The sequence below is a fragment of the Drosophila montana genome, unplaced genomic scaffold (assembly GCF_035044405.1).
Source record: "Drosophila montana isolate Dmon_TW-CO22-7 unplaced genomic scaffold, ASM3504440v1 contig_2178_1, whole genome shotgun sequence".
Classification (NCBI taxonomy): Eukaryota; Metazoa; Arthropoda; class Insecta; order Diptera; family Drosophilidae; genus Drosophila; species Drosophila montana.
The window spans coordinates 4,072,140-4,087,078 of NW_026997075.1; the positions used below are offsets into that span (position 1 = coordinate 4,072,140).

General features: G+C 37.1%; 2 protein-coding genes across 3 annotated transcripts in view; one reads left to right on the top strand and one right to left on the bottom strand.

Moving 5' to 3' along the window:
* Positions 1-223: 223 nt before the first annotated feature.
* On the bottom strand, positions 224-2,496 carry Tango2 (transport and golgi organization 2). 2 transcript variants are annotated; one of them, XM_064680927.1, is made up of 4 exons: positions 2,060-2,496; positions 1,868-1,990; positions 1,505-1,634; positions 224-1,444 (listed from the first exon to the last, which is right to left on the bottom strand). In XM_064680927.1, the coding sequence occupies exons 1-4, from the start codon at positions 2,199-2,201 to the stop codon at positions 991-993; spliced, it is 849 nt and encodes a 282-aa protein (XP_064536997.1). In that variant the 5' UTR covers positions 2,202-2,496; the 3' UTR covers positions 224-990. The 2 variants fall into 2 exon arrangements, with proteins under 2 accessions (XP_064536997.1, XP_064536995.1); XM_064680925.1 differs by having other exon boundaries at positions 1,505-1,733.
* Positions 2,497-2,628: 132 nt separating this feature from the next.
* The window catches only part of NFAT (NFAT nuclear factor), a 51,809-nt gene continuing 39,498 nt past the window's right edge, over positions 2,629-14,939 (top strand). Inside the window, exon 1 of the mRNA XM_064680914.1 lies at positions 2,629-3,582. Within this exon, the coding sequence (XP_064536984.1) occupies positions 3,480-3,582 (103 nt within the window). The 5' untranslated portion in view covers positions 2,629-3,479. The remainder of the gene's footprint in view (positions 3,583-14,939) is intronic.

The following is a 14,939-nucleotide window of genomic DNA, read 5'->3' on the forward strand; positions in this document are numbered from 1 at the left end:
TGGGAATGCGGGGCTCTAACGCGACGGAAAGAACTACAAAGCGTCTGATATAATTTTATATGTTTATTTTTTAATAACTACAAATATAATACACATCTATAAATTTATAAAATCATCCGTAGAAACTAACTCTTTTTTTTTGCAAAACTGTTTCCCTTCATATACGAAAATATATGCTTATAGTTGTAATCCCAACTTTCAAAGAAAAAGTTATATATAAAGGTTTTATATTTAACAAAGCATTTTTTACTATTCAAGATTTGTTGTTATTATCAAACGTTATACATTCTGGTTATAACTAATAAATATTTAGTGTACCAAAGAAAATGGCTAGCATACGAATAGCTATCTTCGCGATGCTGCAATTTAGATTTGGCTAAGCGTGCTTTTATTTTCTCATATTGATTTCATTTTTCTTAAGTTTCATTCGGACTGAGAAATATTACGAAATAAAAACAAGTTTATGTATAATATATATTTTAGTCTTCTGCATTTAAAGTAACACATTCTAATCGCAAATATAAAGATATAGGCTTTATTATGCGTTACACGTAGTCTATGCGTGCTTATCTACATATATGGCATCATATGAGTGTAGTTTTATATAGCACTACAAATAATATTAAAATAGTTGTGCAAAGTCCATACAAATGTGCTACTTACGAGTATAATTAGAATACTTTTTTTTTGCTTGGATATGTTAACCAGATATAGGGTACAGTCTTAAGCCTATGGTCTGTTTATCTAGTTTAAGTGAAAATTCGTATTTAAAAATTAGTGAGAAATTTATTTTTGCTGTGCATGCCTTTCAAATCTCTGTAGTTCAACTAATATGGTTCATTTTAAAGAAATCGGGTTTTTGTTTTCAATATTAGCTGAGCTTCGAAATATTTATGGTTTATATATTTTGGTATTTTACCCTATTAACAAAATATACATGCTTACAGCAGCAGCAGCACGTAAGGACGTATTAGAGAAAAAGTCTTATGCTTAAATGTTTTCAAACTGTTTTTCAATATGTGTTCGCTCCCACTCGCCGTTGGGATCCAAGCCAGCCATGGTCTCCTCTATGAAATGCAGCCTATTGTTTGCATCGACCAGGATAAGAGAATGTGTGCGACTGCCATAGCCGTGCTCAGGAATGTGCACATTTAGAGCGCTCAGTCCCTCACCCCAGCTGGGCGCACGTCGTTTTAGCTCCGCATCTGGCCAGAATTTATGTTTGTTTTTTAGCAGCTGAAGCAGCTCAGCACTCAATGTGGCCACATCCGAATGGCCATGTTCGTTGACAATCTGTTCGAATTGCTCTTGGCCGTGTCGCACCTTTTCGAATGGACTGTCCGGCAGACTGTTGCCAAATCCGTAGCATTGCCCCTGTTCAAAGGGCATCAGCGTGGGCGGCACATTGCTCAGCAGCTTGATCTGTGCCGGCTGCGAGACGGCGCTAGAAATATTGATAAACGGATATTGATAGATCAACTGGCTAAATCGTATCAACACATACCCAATCTCAATGGAAACGAAATTGAACGCACTGTATTTGGTGCAGTCCCCCAGTAGACGTTGATTATAGTTAATAATGTTATGCTCGACATCGGATTGGCGCACATAGTCTGCCACGATCATGCCGCGTCCTAGTAAGAAATGTTCGTTATTTGATTGCCGCTGTTTGTTCTGGTTGCTGTGGCAGCTGTTCTTGGTATTATTATGCGGTTGCAAAATGTTTTTGTGCGCTTCGAAACAAAGAAATTTTTGGTGCGTTATCAGTTTATGAGTGATAAGGGATTAAGAGGATGGAATGGATTGGGTTATGTTGCCACCTGAATGGTTGTGTCTATGTGTGTGTGTGTGTGTAAGTTGCGTTTACCGACTGCATTGCGCGGCTTTGGCTCCCCGGTCAGATTGAGCAGTGCGCCCACCTTGAAGATGCCGTGTGCGCTGCCAATGGCCAGCCAGGTGCCACCTTCGCGTCCTGGCTCCAGGTCAATGCCTGCAACAATTGTAATTATTCTAGTGCATTGTTATTTTTGCTTATACCGCATTTACCCTCGGCACTTACCGCCATAGACGTGCTCCACATTTGTCCATTTGGCCGCCGTTTGTGTGTCGCGCGCAAAGAACTCGTCCCGATTTGAGGCCAATATGAGCTTATAGCCATTGGCGTTTGGCTGCGAATTGGCATAGAAGAATATGACACACATGCTCGACGCTCCAAATTTGACTAGCTTCTGTACTTAATATTAAATGCACGCAATCTTAGCGTAAATACAGCTGGAAAACGTTTTAAATCAGTCCCTTTGTTTATCAAGAAATTATCGCTGAGCCGAATTATCTTATCCGTTGTGCTTTATGCCACGGTCCCCTGCGATTGCTTGTATAAATATAGCGATGGAACCCCACAAAAGTCATCCGACATCATACTTTGCAATTTAGTTAATAAATATGCATTGGCTTCTATAATTTAAGCACACTCGCCCGTTTTTTATGTTTTTTTTTTTTTTTGTTTGAAATTTGCATTGTCAGCTGGAAAAGTTGCCAGCTGGTCACTGTGTATATCGGGGTCGATGAAACCTATCGATAATTTGATTGTTGCTTAGCCCTGGCACATGGCCGCCTGGTAATGATCCGGCAGCACTGCGCAACCAGTTGAATGCAAATGGGCCAGCGTCGTACTAGAATTTTATCAACTATTTTTGTTTTTTTTCAAGTGCAAAACGTGTGTTAATTAACAAAACCTATACACAAGGAAAGTGCATGCTAGGAAGCACAGTTGCAGCATAAAATGCATGAGCCGCAAGCCATTTTAAACAGTAATTTAACAATTTTGAACACAATTAAAACTAACACACACACACGCGTATCGCGTGCATAAACATATGAGCAAATCATAGAAAAAACCAACACAACAATAACAACAACACGAGAGCAACAAAGTATGTGGAATAGTGAACAATAATATAATTGATAAATTCATAGAAATAAAAATACAAAAAAAACCCGATTGTGCAGCCAGCCAAAGGAGGGAACAAACGAAACGGCAACAAAACGAGCCAGGCGCGATTTGTGTGTGCGCCTTGTCGTCGTCGTCGTCCCTGTGTCAATAGCCGCCGCAAGAGAGAAAAAAAATTCGTAACTAAAAATAGAAACAAATAGACAAAACCCCGCAGCCGCTGACGTTGGCGACGTTCGAACTTTGGGCCTCGCCTCCGTATTATCAAAGTGTTGGTTAGTTACCGTTAGCCTGTTGGCCGAAGCAGCAGCCATAACATAACAAACATATTAAAAAAACAACAAATAACTGAAAAGTGAAAATACAAGACATTTCTGTTGCTATTTTGTTTTGTTTTTAGTTTTCGTTTTGTTTTGTTTCTTGTCTGTCTCGCTGCGTTTTGTTTGGACACCAAAATATAGACTACAAATAAGAGTAAAAACAACAACAACAACAGCAGCAGCAACAGCAACAAAAACGGATCAACACAATGCTCTTAAAATTCACAAAAACCAGTGGAGCCGGCGGCGCGGGTTCGGGCACCAGTTCATCCATCCAAGCGACTACAACGTATGCGGTGCGCGGTGGAACAGGTTTGTTGTTTTTATTTTCTTATTTCAACATTTTGGCTTATGCCTTTTCTTCGCTTTTACCTCTACCTTTCGAATACTTGCATATGTATGCATACTTATACGTAAACTTACAAAAAAAAAAATCAACTTAGATTTGTGCTTTGATTTTGATAACGGCGCATTACAACAACAAAAACGACAACAATACTAATTACAATAAAACAGAGCAGCATTAACTTTAAAAGACTTGTTTGCCTTTGATTGGACGCCACGCGTCTTCTTCTTTTCTTTTTCTTTTTTTTGTGTGTCAACTCGCCCCCCCCCCCCCCCCCCTTTCCTACTTACATCTGTGCGCACGTTTTTACAGAATTCAAAGCATCGGCTGCGTCGCACAGTGGTTAAAATCGATAAAGTGCCCATAACTTTAATAGACAACCATTTGAATGAAACAATTCAGTTTTTTCTTTTCTATTTGCCCTTTCTACTGAAGATATCGGAAGCCCTAGATGTGTTCGTTTAGAAATTGATTGATAAATTTGATCTCTACCCACAATTGGCGTCCAACAAATATGTTTAGATAAATCCATTGGTTGGTGCTGGGTCTTCCTTAAAGGTTTTTATTTTGTACAAAATTAATTAGATGCCCGATTTTCATAACTGTTGTATTTCAATACTAAAACATTGATTTGGCACAGTAATTATGCTCCTAAATATACTTCGCTGCCTTCAATTATAAAATAAAATCGAACTTACTTTAATAGAGCGTTGTCCCACTGTGCGGAGTCGACTGCGACGTTGGCAGCGGTGTCGGCGCTTTGACTAATTTAAGTATGTAAGTATGTACAAATGTATGCATGTATGTATTTGTGTCTATGATTCTGGCACTGAGGAAGGTTGTTTGCGTAGCTTTTGAGCAGGCAGCACAACACACGTGGCAAAAACAAAAACAACAGGCATCGAGTACAGTAACTCGACCCTAACATACCCTACACGTGCACACGATGGTCTGCAACTACAAAGAAAGAAAACTCGGCGAAAGTACAATGAAAAATCAAGTGTAGTTAACTGTTTCGGTAGTTTGGGATGATATATGTACATATATGCATTTTTGTATAGTTTTGTCGAGAATATCTAAATGACAATGTCTGGACTCTGTAGTTTCTCAACTTTCAACTTATTTCGAGAAATTGCCACAAGCCCGTCTTTTTCCCAGTATTTATGACTTATTCGGCCGCATTGTTACATCATATACATATACATATACATATATATATATATATATATATATATATGCCATTGAAATTAGAGTTTCTAGAGTTTTAAGGTTCAAAAACATTTGTTTATTTTTAAACAACAATTTAAACATTTTTGTAGCTTTCTTGGGCTATCTTAAAGAAATGCATCCAAAAAATAAAAATAGAAGCTAATTAAATTTAAAAACAATGCTAAATATTAATGAAGTTAAAAGAGCACGACCCAATAATTGAATTTTTTTATATTTTTATAACTGATTTCCTTAAAAAAATTTAACTGATATGAATTTTATTGAAATATAAATTGGGGCTTTTTCTAAGCTCTTAAAAGAAAGAAAGAGACGGAGCGAGTCTAAGAGAATAAGAAATATGGAACTGTAAGCGTGAAAATTTTAATTCAAATCTGTTGAATTAAATTCTAAATCAAAATGAACTTGTCTTCGAATACCCATTTAATACCTCAGATATACTCATAGCAACTTTGTTGATGTGGTCCTTTGTTTCTAGTTGACTTTAATCATGGGCTTGACTCAGATACACTCCAATTAAGAATCAAACAGGGTATGCACGCTCGAAAACAATATTGTAAGACACTTGTCTGCGTATTGATTAGAAAGCATAATGGCTTATAAGGACACTTTGGGTGCTGCCACTTTCCAAAGCCTGTCGATTCAAGGGTGTTTGTTGTTTGTGTATTTTGTACTCGATTACCATTATGTGGCCGTTGCTGTCTGTGGATATTCCGCTCTTGGGTGCCGTTCGCTTGTTTGCCAATGTTCATTTAATAGAATTTAATAGTGTCTACAAGGTCGTGCTCGGAAGTGGCCACCTGGCGCGCATCCCTGCGCCTCGCCCCGCACCGCTCCGCCCCGGCCATCCTGGCCACGGTCCTTGGCAACAGCAGTAGCCGCCGGAGTAGCTAAACCAAGACGTGATGAAATAAGCCACCCCCCCTCCCCCCAATTACACCACCCCCCCGCCTGCAACTAAGCTGGGGCGTGTTTAATCCACTTGAATATTCTTGCCATGGTTACCCACAATTGTGTTGTTAGATATTTGTGTAAAGCTTTTCCTTAATTTATGTACATAATACATTTAAAACGCTGTTTTATTAAAAAGGCAATTTAATTATAATTATAATAATATAAGATATAAGATTAGATTATGAGATCATAATAATATAAGATAATTATAGTGAATAGACAGATATATGTACAATAGATTACTTAATCTGAATATTGCCTCATTTAAAACATTTAAATGCTTATTTAAGTGTACATTAATTAATATGAGCTTCTATTGTACTGCGATATTCAAGATCTATCGTTGCTCTTAAGAGAATTTAAGGCTCGTCCGTGAATCTCCCCTGCAATCTCCTGCAAAAGTTTGCTGAGGCTTAACTGTTTTTCCATCTTCTAGTCGAAGGGCATGTTTACCAAATTTTTGTGGTCTTCCAATTATTTTCACCCAAGCCTGTTGTTTTTGCGCAGTTGAACCAGCTTGTTTTGCACTTCCCGAACTATTTAACTTAGTTTGAGTTTCCATAATATCAACAAGCTTAAATTTGAATACTGGCTTTTTTAAGCATAACTTAAGAATATATCACTTTCAGGACACCAACTCCCACTCGAAGCTAGGTCGGGCAATCCCGTCTTGGACACTTTTGTTTATTTCTTAGCCCAATGCATATGCGTTGCAATACTTGGATGCATGCTAATACTGGCACCATGTAAATCTTTCTCAATGCCGGAGTGCGTCACTTGCATAGGGGATTTTTGTCTGGGCCTGTTTTCTATAATTGTTAGATCTGCAGTGCGATTATTCATACAGGAAGCCGCCTGAAATGTCTTACAATTTAACTAGACTTCTCTCAAGACACGCTCAGCCTTTTCTTTACATTTCCCTCCATATTACCCGCCAGTCTATCGCTAACGCTCTCTCTCTATCGTTCGCTCTCTATGCCAGGTCTCGTGATTTGAGTTAGTCAGCAACTGGCGACGACATGTTAGCCTTCACAGTCTGTCATCTGCTCACCGCCCGCTGCCCGCCCCCTCTGTGACTATATTAAATGCAATTTTCTGCTCACTAGATTTGTTAATGATCGAGGGGCGTTGTCGCGACTCTGTTTTTCAGGTTATATTGGTATGCAAAGCTTCAAGCGATACAAGCACATCGTCCAACGATAGTAAACCAAAAACGTGGCAGACCCAGCAATACTCTGTAAAGTTCATATGGAGCTGGTAACCGTAACTGTATATGAATCGATAAAAAAATATAAATTTCTTAGCTACAGTTTTCCCCTTTTGGAGATGAGATAAGCTATGTTGCAGCTTGGCTCTGGCGTGTCCATAAGTGTGTGTCTACAAGTTGCAGCTAGGTACAGGGTATCTGGTAGACGAAACGTCTCGATTAGAGCGCCGGCAGCTGTTTCCTTTTTGGAGTCGAGCACAATAAGCTCAAGTTGGCTAATCAATATAATTGTATTTGAAATCTTGCATTATTGCTGTGCGTTTTATATCGCCCATCATTATATCTGCCGCATTTTATACACATTTATATGCATATCTATTTTTCCGTTCCGTTGACATCGTGTCACGCGAAAATCCATATTTCCAACAGCTTACGAATAATTAGCCACCATGTGGGCAACTGATGATCTACACGAAAGATCGAATTGAAGGGTATTGCGCAGTCGGTTGCGTTTGGATGCCACATTCTTGCTTGTTGTACTTTAAATTCTACATACATAATACATGTGTATGCACGTACATACATATGCATTGTTGTATGTATGTACATATGTACGTATGAGCATTTGAAATTTTCGGCGGGCCCACCTCAATCAAATTGCTGTTGTGGCGTTCACAGCTAAGCGAATGAATAGTTCCAGACATCGCATATATAGAAGTCGACAATACATCATTAGATATTCGCATTGCCTCTCCACCTGCTGCTGCTGCTGTTGTTGTTGTTGTTGTATTTGCCCCCCTTCTAAGTCAACGTCAGAGTCAAAACAAAATGATTAGTGCTCATTGTTGTTGTTGTTGTTGTCGTTGTTGTTGCCGTTGTTGTTGCCGTTGTTGTTTTTGCTATCGGGTTTTACCTAGTGGTCGCCACAAATTAATTAAATACTCTTACCGCTCTGTGAATTTATTAGCTATGTGTCTGCTCAAGTCGAGGCAATCCTAGCTGCCCAAGTGCCATTTCATGAGCATGCCAGACAGCTTAAGTGACATGTCATCGGTTGTGTCCTTCTTAAATAAACATACTCAATGACATGTCTTGTGCAATGTCATGCTTTGCTCTAAAAAGATAAAGCTGGGGCGACAATACTTCTAGCATCTCATTCAGAGAGTACTGCAGAAGAGTTCCTTAAGAAAGTCGTGCAGGATTCTTTGTATATAATGCAGGGTATCTTCACTGATTTTCTTAAACCTTTTTTAAGGGTATCATGTTGGCTGCACTTTTGAAAAGTTTTCGTTTTGTTGTTTTCGTTCAATTCATTTAATACATTAAAGTAAACTGGGCTAAAATGTATATAAAATTGATGGAGGCAAATAAACCCGACAGCAACAATATCAATAAAATGCAATCAAAATCTTTATGGCAATCGCATAAAGCGAATTTAGTGTGGCCGTATTCTCATATTTCGACCATAAAATGACTCAAGATCAGCCGAACGAAATGTGGCCGAAAGCCTGAAGCTTTTTTCGTGCTAAAGCAGAAACAGATGTGAAATAAATAAAATTAAATATATATATATATATAAATATATATATATATATATCGATATATCGATTCGATTAACAATTAACTTTAGAGCCCTTTAATTATAAAGAATTGGTTTGCCTTATGCATTACCGATCGCAGTGCAACTGTAAATTAATTCTGAATGAATGTCTGGCCCAATTCGCTAAATGTGAATGTGAATGTGAATGAAAATCAACATATTGCACATTCCCGAGTATTTAAAGCGGGTATTTGAAGTTTTGTCAGCGCATTTGCTATATAAAGTGAAATTTCTAACGCATTTTTCTGTTTCTTTGGTAAGCTTACGACAAAAGGAGAAACCCCGAAGGTTGTTAGGATTTCTTACGATCTTATACAATTCGTGTTCGTGTGCAGGTTTCCGTTGTAAAATGTCCACAATAGAGTTTATATTATCTTAACCAGGGCTACAAACCCAAATAAGATTGTTGCTGATTTGGTTCACGATTCGAACAGACTCGCTGCCTTTGGGTTCGGTGCGTGAGCCAGGTTTTTCACGTCAATGAACTTAGGTTCTTCGATATGGTTCCATTGGTGGTACATTTGTGTAAGGTTCGGTTCATTGCTAAATAATTAATTCGAACTTCTGGCTTAACCTGGTTCGACTCATATTTAATTAATATGTGAAAAATTCAAACTTAAAATGTTTTTTTGTGAAAATTATTGAATATAATGTCTACATACACGCGAATTTAATGGAGTTTCTTAAATATCAACATCCACACCTGTTGAAACAAAAAAAACGTAAGCCTGTATCCACTGGCTGAGCGGATAACGTTTATTTTAGATTGGAGTTAGTGGCTATATCATTGCATGATCGCTCGAAGATAATGCCATTTGTTGTTGTCATTTCACAATGAGCATTAAATTCCATTACATTGCCCGATTATTATATGCCTAAGTCTAAGGTCAAAACGCAACACTGCAAAATGTTTCTAAGAAATTGATCGCCGCCAAACGACGTTGAGCGCACGAGACCCCCCCACTTTGTCCCTTTTATCACTGTCAATTACAAAACCCAATTGGCTGTTATTGTCGGGGAGGTGTTTGGATTGGCTGCCCCGGAAATGCCTCAAATGAAAAGCTGCGGGTAAGATTGTGTGTGTTTTACAAAAAACACATCGTCATTGGCCGATCGATGCAGGTTTGTGACTCCCCTTATAGCCGGTTTCTTGTTTTTTGTTTTCAGCGACAAACTGCAGTTTTAATGCCATCAAATTGTAGGGTATAAGATAAAGTCGTGAAGTATGTGTTTGCAATTGTCTTGTGTGCAAGAAAAAACATTCTGTAAATAGTGAAAATGCATTTGAATGATGATTTACACAAATCCTTTGAAGCATTAAGACAACAATTAATTTGTGTTATCTAGTAACGAGTCTGTGACTCGAATCCCGAAAGCAGACTTACTTTAAAAATGTCTGGCGACCCATTTAAATGGGAAGGGCAGCATCTCATCTATAAAGCTTATGTATAGATTCTTAAGTCAATCTCAAAAACTAAAAAACTTTAAATTTGAAACTTGTATTTACTTATAGACCGAGCTTTGCCACTTTGTCTCCGATATCTTCTCCCATTTTCATAAAATCGATAAATATTTATTTTATAATTTTTATTTATAACTTTTAAGGGTTTTCTGGTTACCTACCCCATTCCCCCCATAATTGTTAATCGTTTAGAATCTATATATAAGAAGAAATCAATATTTATATATATTTCTTTTTAATTTTTATAATTTTGTTGAATGAACATTTAGATCATTGGCCGCTGACTTAAAAGCGTTTCCTTGTGTTTAGTAAGGTTGTATAGTAAGGTTGTATACCCCGCAACGGAAATTGTAAGCACTGTGACGTCAATTGTGAACAATCGACACTGCGCTGCTAATTTTTTAAATTAATTTATTATTTTATTAAAAAACAAATAACAACGACTCGAGTACAGCTGCAGTCTCTCGACGTTGTCTAATATGCCAAATTTGAGGAAGTTCCTCGCTGCTGATGAAAGCAAATTTTGTGAAGGCATGTGTGTAAATCAGCTGGAAGCTAGTTTCTAGGAACTTGCACAGGGTATCTACTAGTCGGTACATATATTTATTAAAATTTTCTCTCCGATAACTGCATTTTTTATAAATATAGCCCACATTTTCGGCATTTCTATATCTTACAGCTGCTAAGTCGAGCTCGATTGACTTAATTTTTAAATGAAGGTTCCACTAAGCAATTTACTTTATATAATTTAAATTATGCATGGTATATTATTAGATATTAGTCTATGCTCTGATTTAATCAAACTCTTTAGATATAGTCTGAACATAGGCGACGTATCTATACCGACATACCCTCGCTTCTGGTAACTCTTGTTGGTTTTTTTCTATCAATATTTTTCTAGCCTTGAACTCGGCCGGGTTCGTTTGTCTCGTAAATGCAGACAAGAAAACAACAAAAACAAAAACAACAATAACAACAAGATAACTAACAGCCACCAAATGATCGGTGTAAACAACAAGGTTCGCCCGATGTCATATATTTTTGGCTTACGCCTGCTATTTATATTATATATGTACATAAATTATCTTCAACATTGACAAAAAATGTCTTCTATTTGTGGTTACATTATTTTGTCTGGTAATTGTTGTTGCCGTTGTTGCGCCCCCCATTGGCGTGGCGTTCGGTTCATTAATGAGCCCGCGATGACCCCAGGTTATTACAATATTTGGTTCAGTCTGTGAAGCAATTGCCGAAGGTTCTTGAACTTGTCGAATGTATACAAATAGACAAATAGCACATTTTGTTGTGATAGGCAGCAATTAATAAGTCCCAAAAAGTTGGTGAATTCAATAGTTAGTATCAAAGAATAATCGAAACATTTCTCATATTTCGAATAGCTAGTTATATTAAAATATATTCTAAACAAAGAGGCAAATTCTAATGCATTAATCCACCATTTAAGTGTTGGATCGGAAATGATTGGAAGTCAGAGGCACCGAAACTATATTGTGTATATAACATTAACTTCCATTAACAGTCCGAGAAGTAAAAAACTGATTGAACGGACTGATTGACTGACTGACTGACTGACTGACTGACTGATTGATTGGTGATCAATGCACAGCCAATAGCATATGAGCTAAATTTGAAACAAAAGCTTGGACTGGGCCCATCATTAGCCATCAGGTTACATTCCCAGAAAGATCCAAACGTTCCCCACATATATTCCGCTCTTTAATAATATTCAATTTCGCTGACTCTTAGTTAATATTAAAAAATTTATGTAGTATATCCACTTCGGCGCGGAGCTTCAATTGACGAGCCCCGAAAAAAATCAAATATCGTCGACTTGTCGATTGGGGCCCAGCCTTCAATAAATAGCAAATCATGCGCTTCCCCCCGCCCAGCACCACGCACTTGTCGTGGGCGGGTTGGCCTGATGAGAGACCAGGGGTGCGAATAAACGGCGGCAATTATAATAAGTAGGCAAACTGGGCTGTGTTGTCAACGGGGCTCACTATCTGAAAAAGCTTACTGCCTGTCATTTAGATACTCGTAAAAAATTAATTATTCTTGCTGTATACCCTGTTACTATCTGAAAACGTTTGCTAATATTGAGTACACATATGTTTGATCAACTATCGCATGTCACACATTAGCTAGAGTTTTTAGATTTTTTATAAAGGTAAGACCATCATATACGCAGGTGAAGTTAGTTTCAAGTCACAAATAGGAAAGAACGTAAATTTGTTGTTATAGCGTTCTTTAAATCAAATCCGGGTTAAATAGAATCGGGCGGAACCGAACCAGCTATGACTCGGAATTGAAGTAGTTTATTTACTTTGATAATCTAGATTTGAAGTTAGTTTTGAAGTATTCCTAATGTATAGCCAGCCTTTGAATCTAGATTTATATTGTAGGCTCTACTATCCTATACGCTGATAAAGTTAGTTTTAGGAATTCCTAATGTATAGCCATAATCCACAAATAGGAAAAAGCTATTAACAAAATTTGTTATCCCAGGGTACTTTAAATCAAGGCTGCAAACTGAGTTGGATTCAAATTTTCTATTTACCATAAGCCGAATCTTAGAATGGATCATCAGAATAGTCGAACCCATACCTAAACTGAACTATGTATATATTTTTGAAATTTCATTTCATTTCAAAATCGTATTAATTTGAACGATAGTTTTGGCACTCTAAATCACTAATTTAAAATAACATGGAATAGTTCTTTTTAGAACTGAAATAAATGTTAGGAACCAAGTTTCGAACCCCAACACCGATGCACAGTTGTGAAGAACCAGTTTCATGAACCACACTTTAAGGTGAATCATGGGTTGAAACCATGAATTGAACCAACGTAAACGTTTGTCGAGCTTGCAGGCACGCTTTAGCTTCTTTACTAAAGAGTATCTCCCAATCGAGTCACTTACTCTCATGTGTGTTTTTTTTTTATTTTTCGGTACATTTTTAATTGCCGAGCAGCGCGAAATGTTCACGTGACGCCCAATGTGGGTGTGTTTCGGCTCTCATGGGTCGGTACAACTGATTATTGCACATTTATAATGTTTATATAGTATATACATATGAACTATCGTTATATATGTACATGTAAATTTGAGCTCATTTATTTATTTATTATTTTTTAATATTAACGTGCTAAACGAACGTTTATTTTGACAGCCATTCATCCAAACAATAAGCAAAAGCACGCCCCTTCTTCGCATAATATTATTAATATTATTTGTTAGTTTTGATTTTAAGAGAGAAGAGGCAGCTTATAAATATTAAAACACATAAATTACACTCAATTGATATATTTGATAAACGTTGCATTTATTTATATATTTTGATAATCATTTTCGGCTCTTAATTATTTGGTTGACGTGTTTCGTAATGATCATTATAGTTTATGATTTCCCTATAATAATCAGCACATATATTTTTTATATTTAAAAATTTTTTTTTTATCAGTTTTGTGTTTTGGCACTTGTGCGTTTCGTTTTTCATGACTCAACCCACAGAAATGTCACGGAAAAAGGTGCAAAATACATTTTAATGGGCATCTAATTGTTGGCAAATACAAAAAGTCTAGCAACAGCAGCCAAATCAAAAGCTGCTCGCCGATCTCGCTCTCTCTTCGTGTCTCTCTCTCTCTCTCTTTCTGTCTCTCTCTCTCTGTCTCACAGTCTCTCTTGCACTCTCTCTCTATCTCTCTTTCACTCTCTCTCGTTCTCTAACTCTCTCTCACTCTCTCTTGCAATATCTTTCTTCGCTTAAACTAGTGTTTTTCTTGTCTACCCTTTCAACATCTTTCTGCGACGTCGTTTTGCGTTCTATATGATTTTCATATTTGTTTACAATTCAGCACACACACACACACACAGACACACACACACGCACACACAGAAATGAGTCTATTATTTTTTATGCGCAAGCGCCACAAAAAATTAACAATAACAAAAGCAAATGGCAATAATAATGAAGGCGGCAACCGTCAGCCATCAAAAACGCTTCGCAAACGCACGCAAAACGCGGTCTCAAGGTTGCAAAACATTGTTGCTAATTTTCATTCAGTCGAACAACAGCCGAGCAGACGCTTCAAATCAAATTCATAATAATATTCATACTTGTGTTCTGAAATTGGGACTTTCATAACAAATTATGAACAAAAGTACATGCAAAAAGTTGGCCTAAAATACTTGAGAGTAGTTGACAACGCTTGAAATTTTCATCAGCACAATTAAGTGCAAATGTCAACTATTTGGGTACTTGACTAGAACATATCCTGCGCCTATATCCAAAAAAGTCCTTTACCTGTATCCAACACAAGGGTTTAAACACAATTTATATGTGCAATAGTATGAGCGTGTCAATCTCAGAGACTGACTCCCTCATTTCATTGCAGAAAATAGTAAAATTAATATTCTATACCGCCTTTCTATGCGGCACTCCATAAAAAGCATTAAAAGCTTTTGCCATAAGTTATATATTTATTGCATAGTATTTTGCTATACGCACAATACTAAATATATATATAGTATTTCCCAGATCTAAAATTAAAAGCGAATTGTCGTGGTACAGAAAGACGAATATCTCTTAGTCAATACTTATGTATAAATCAAATATGTATGTATCCAATATTTATTGTCTGGCATTTGGCAGCATGCAATTGACTATCAGTTGTTCTCTTTTATTCTACTTGATTGATTGACTGATTGATACCAATTCGAGTCTGGGCCCCAAGTGGAGAGAACTTATGTATAAAATCCGATTTTCAAATATACTCTCATAAAATTAAAAAAATAGATCAAATGTTTCTGTGACTGTGCTTCTTGTATGGGAAATATGTTCTTGAAGAACTTCGG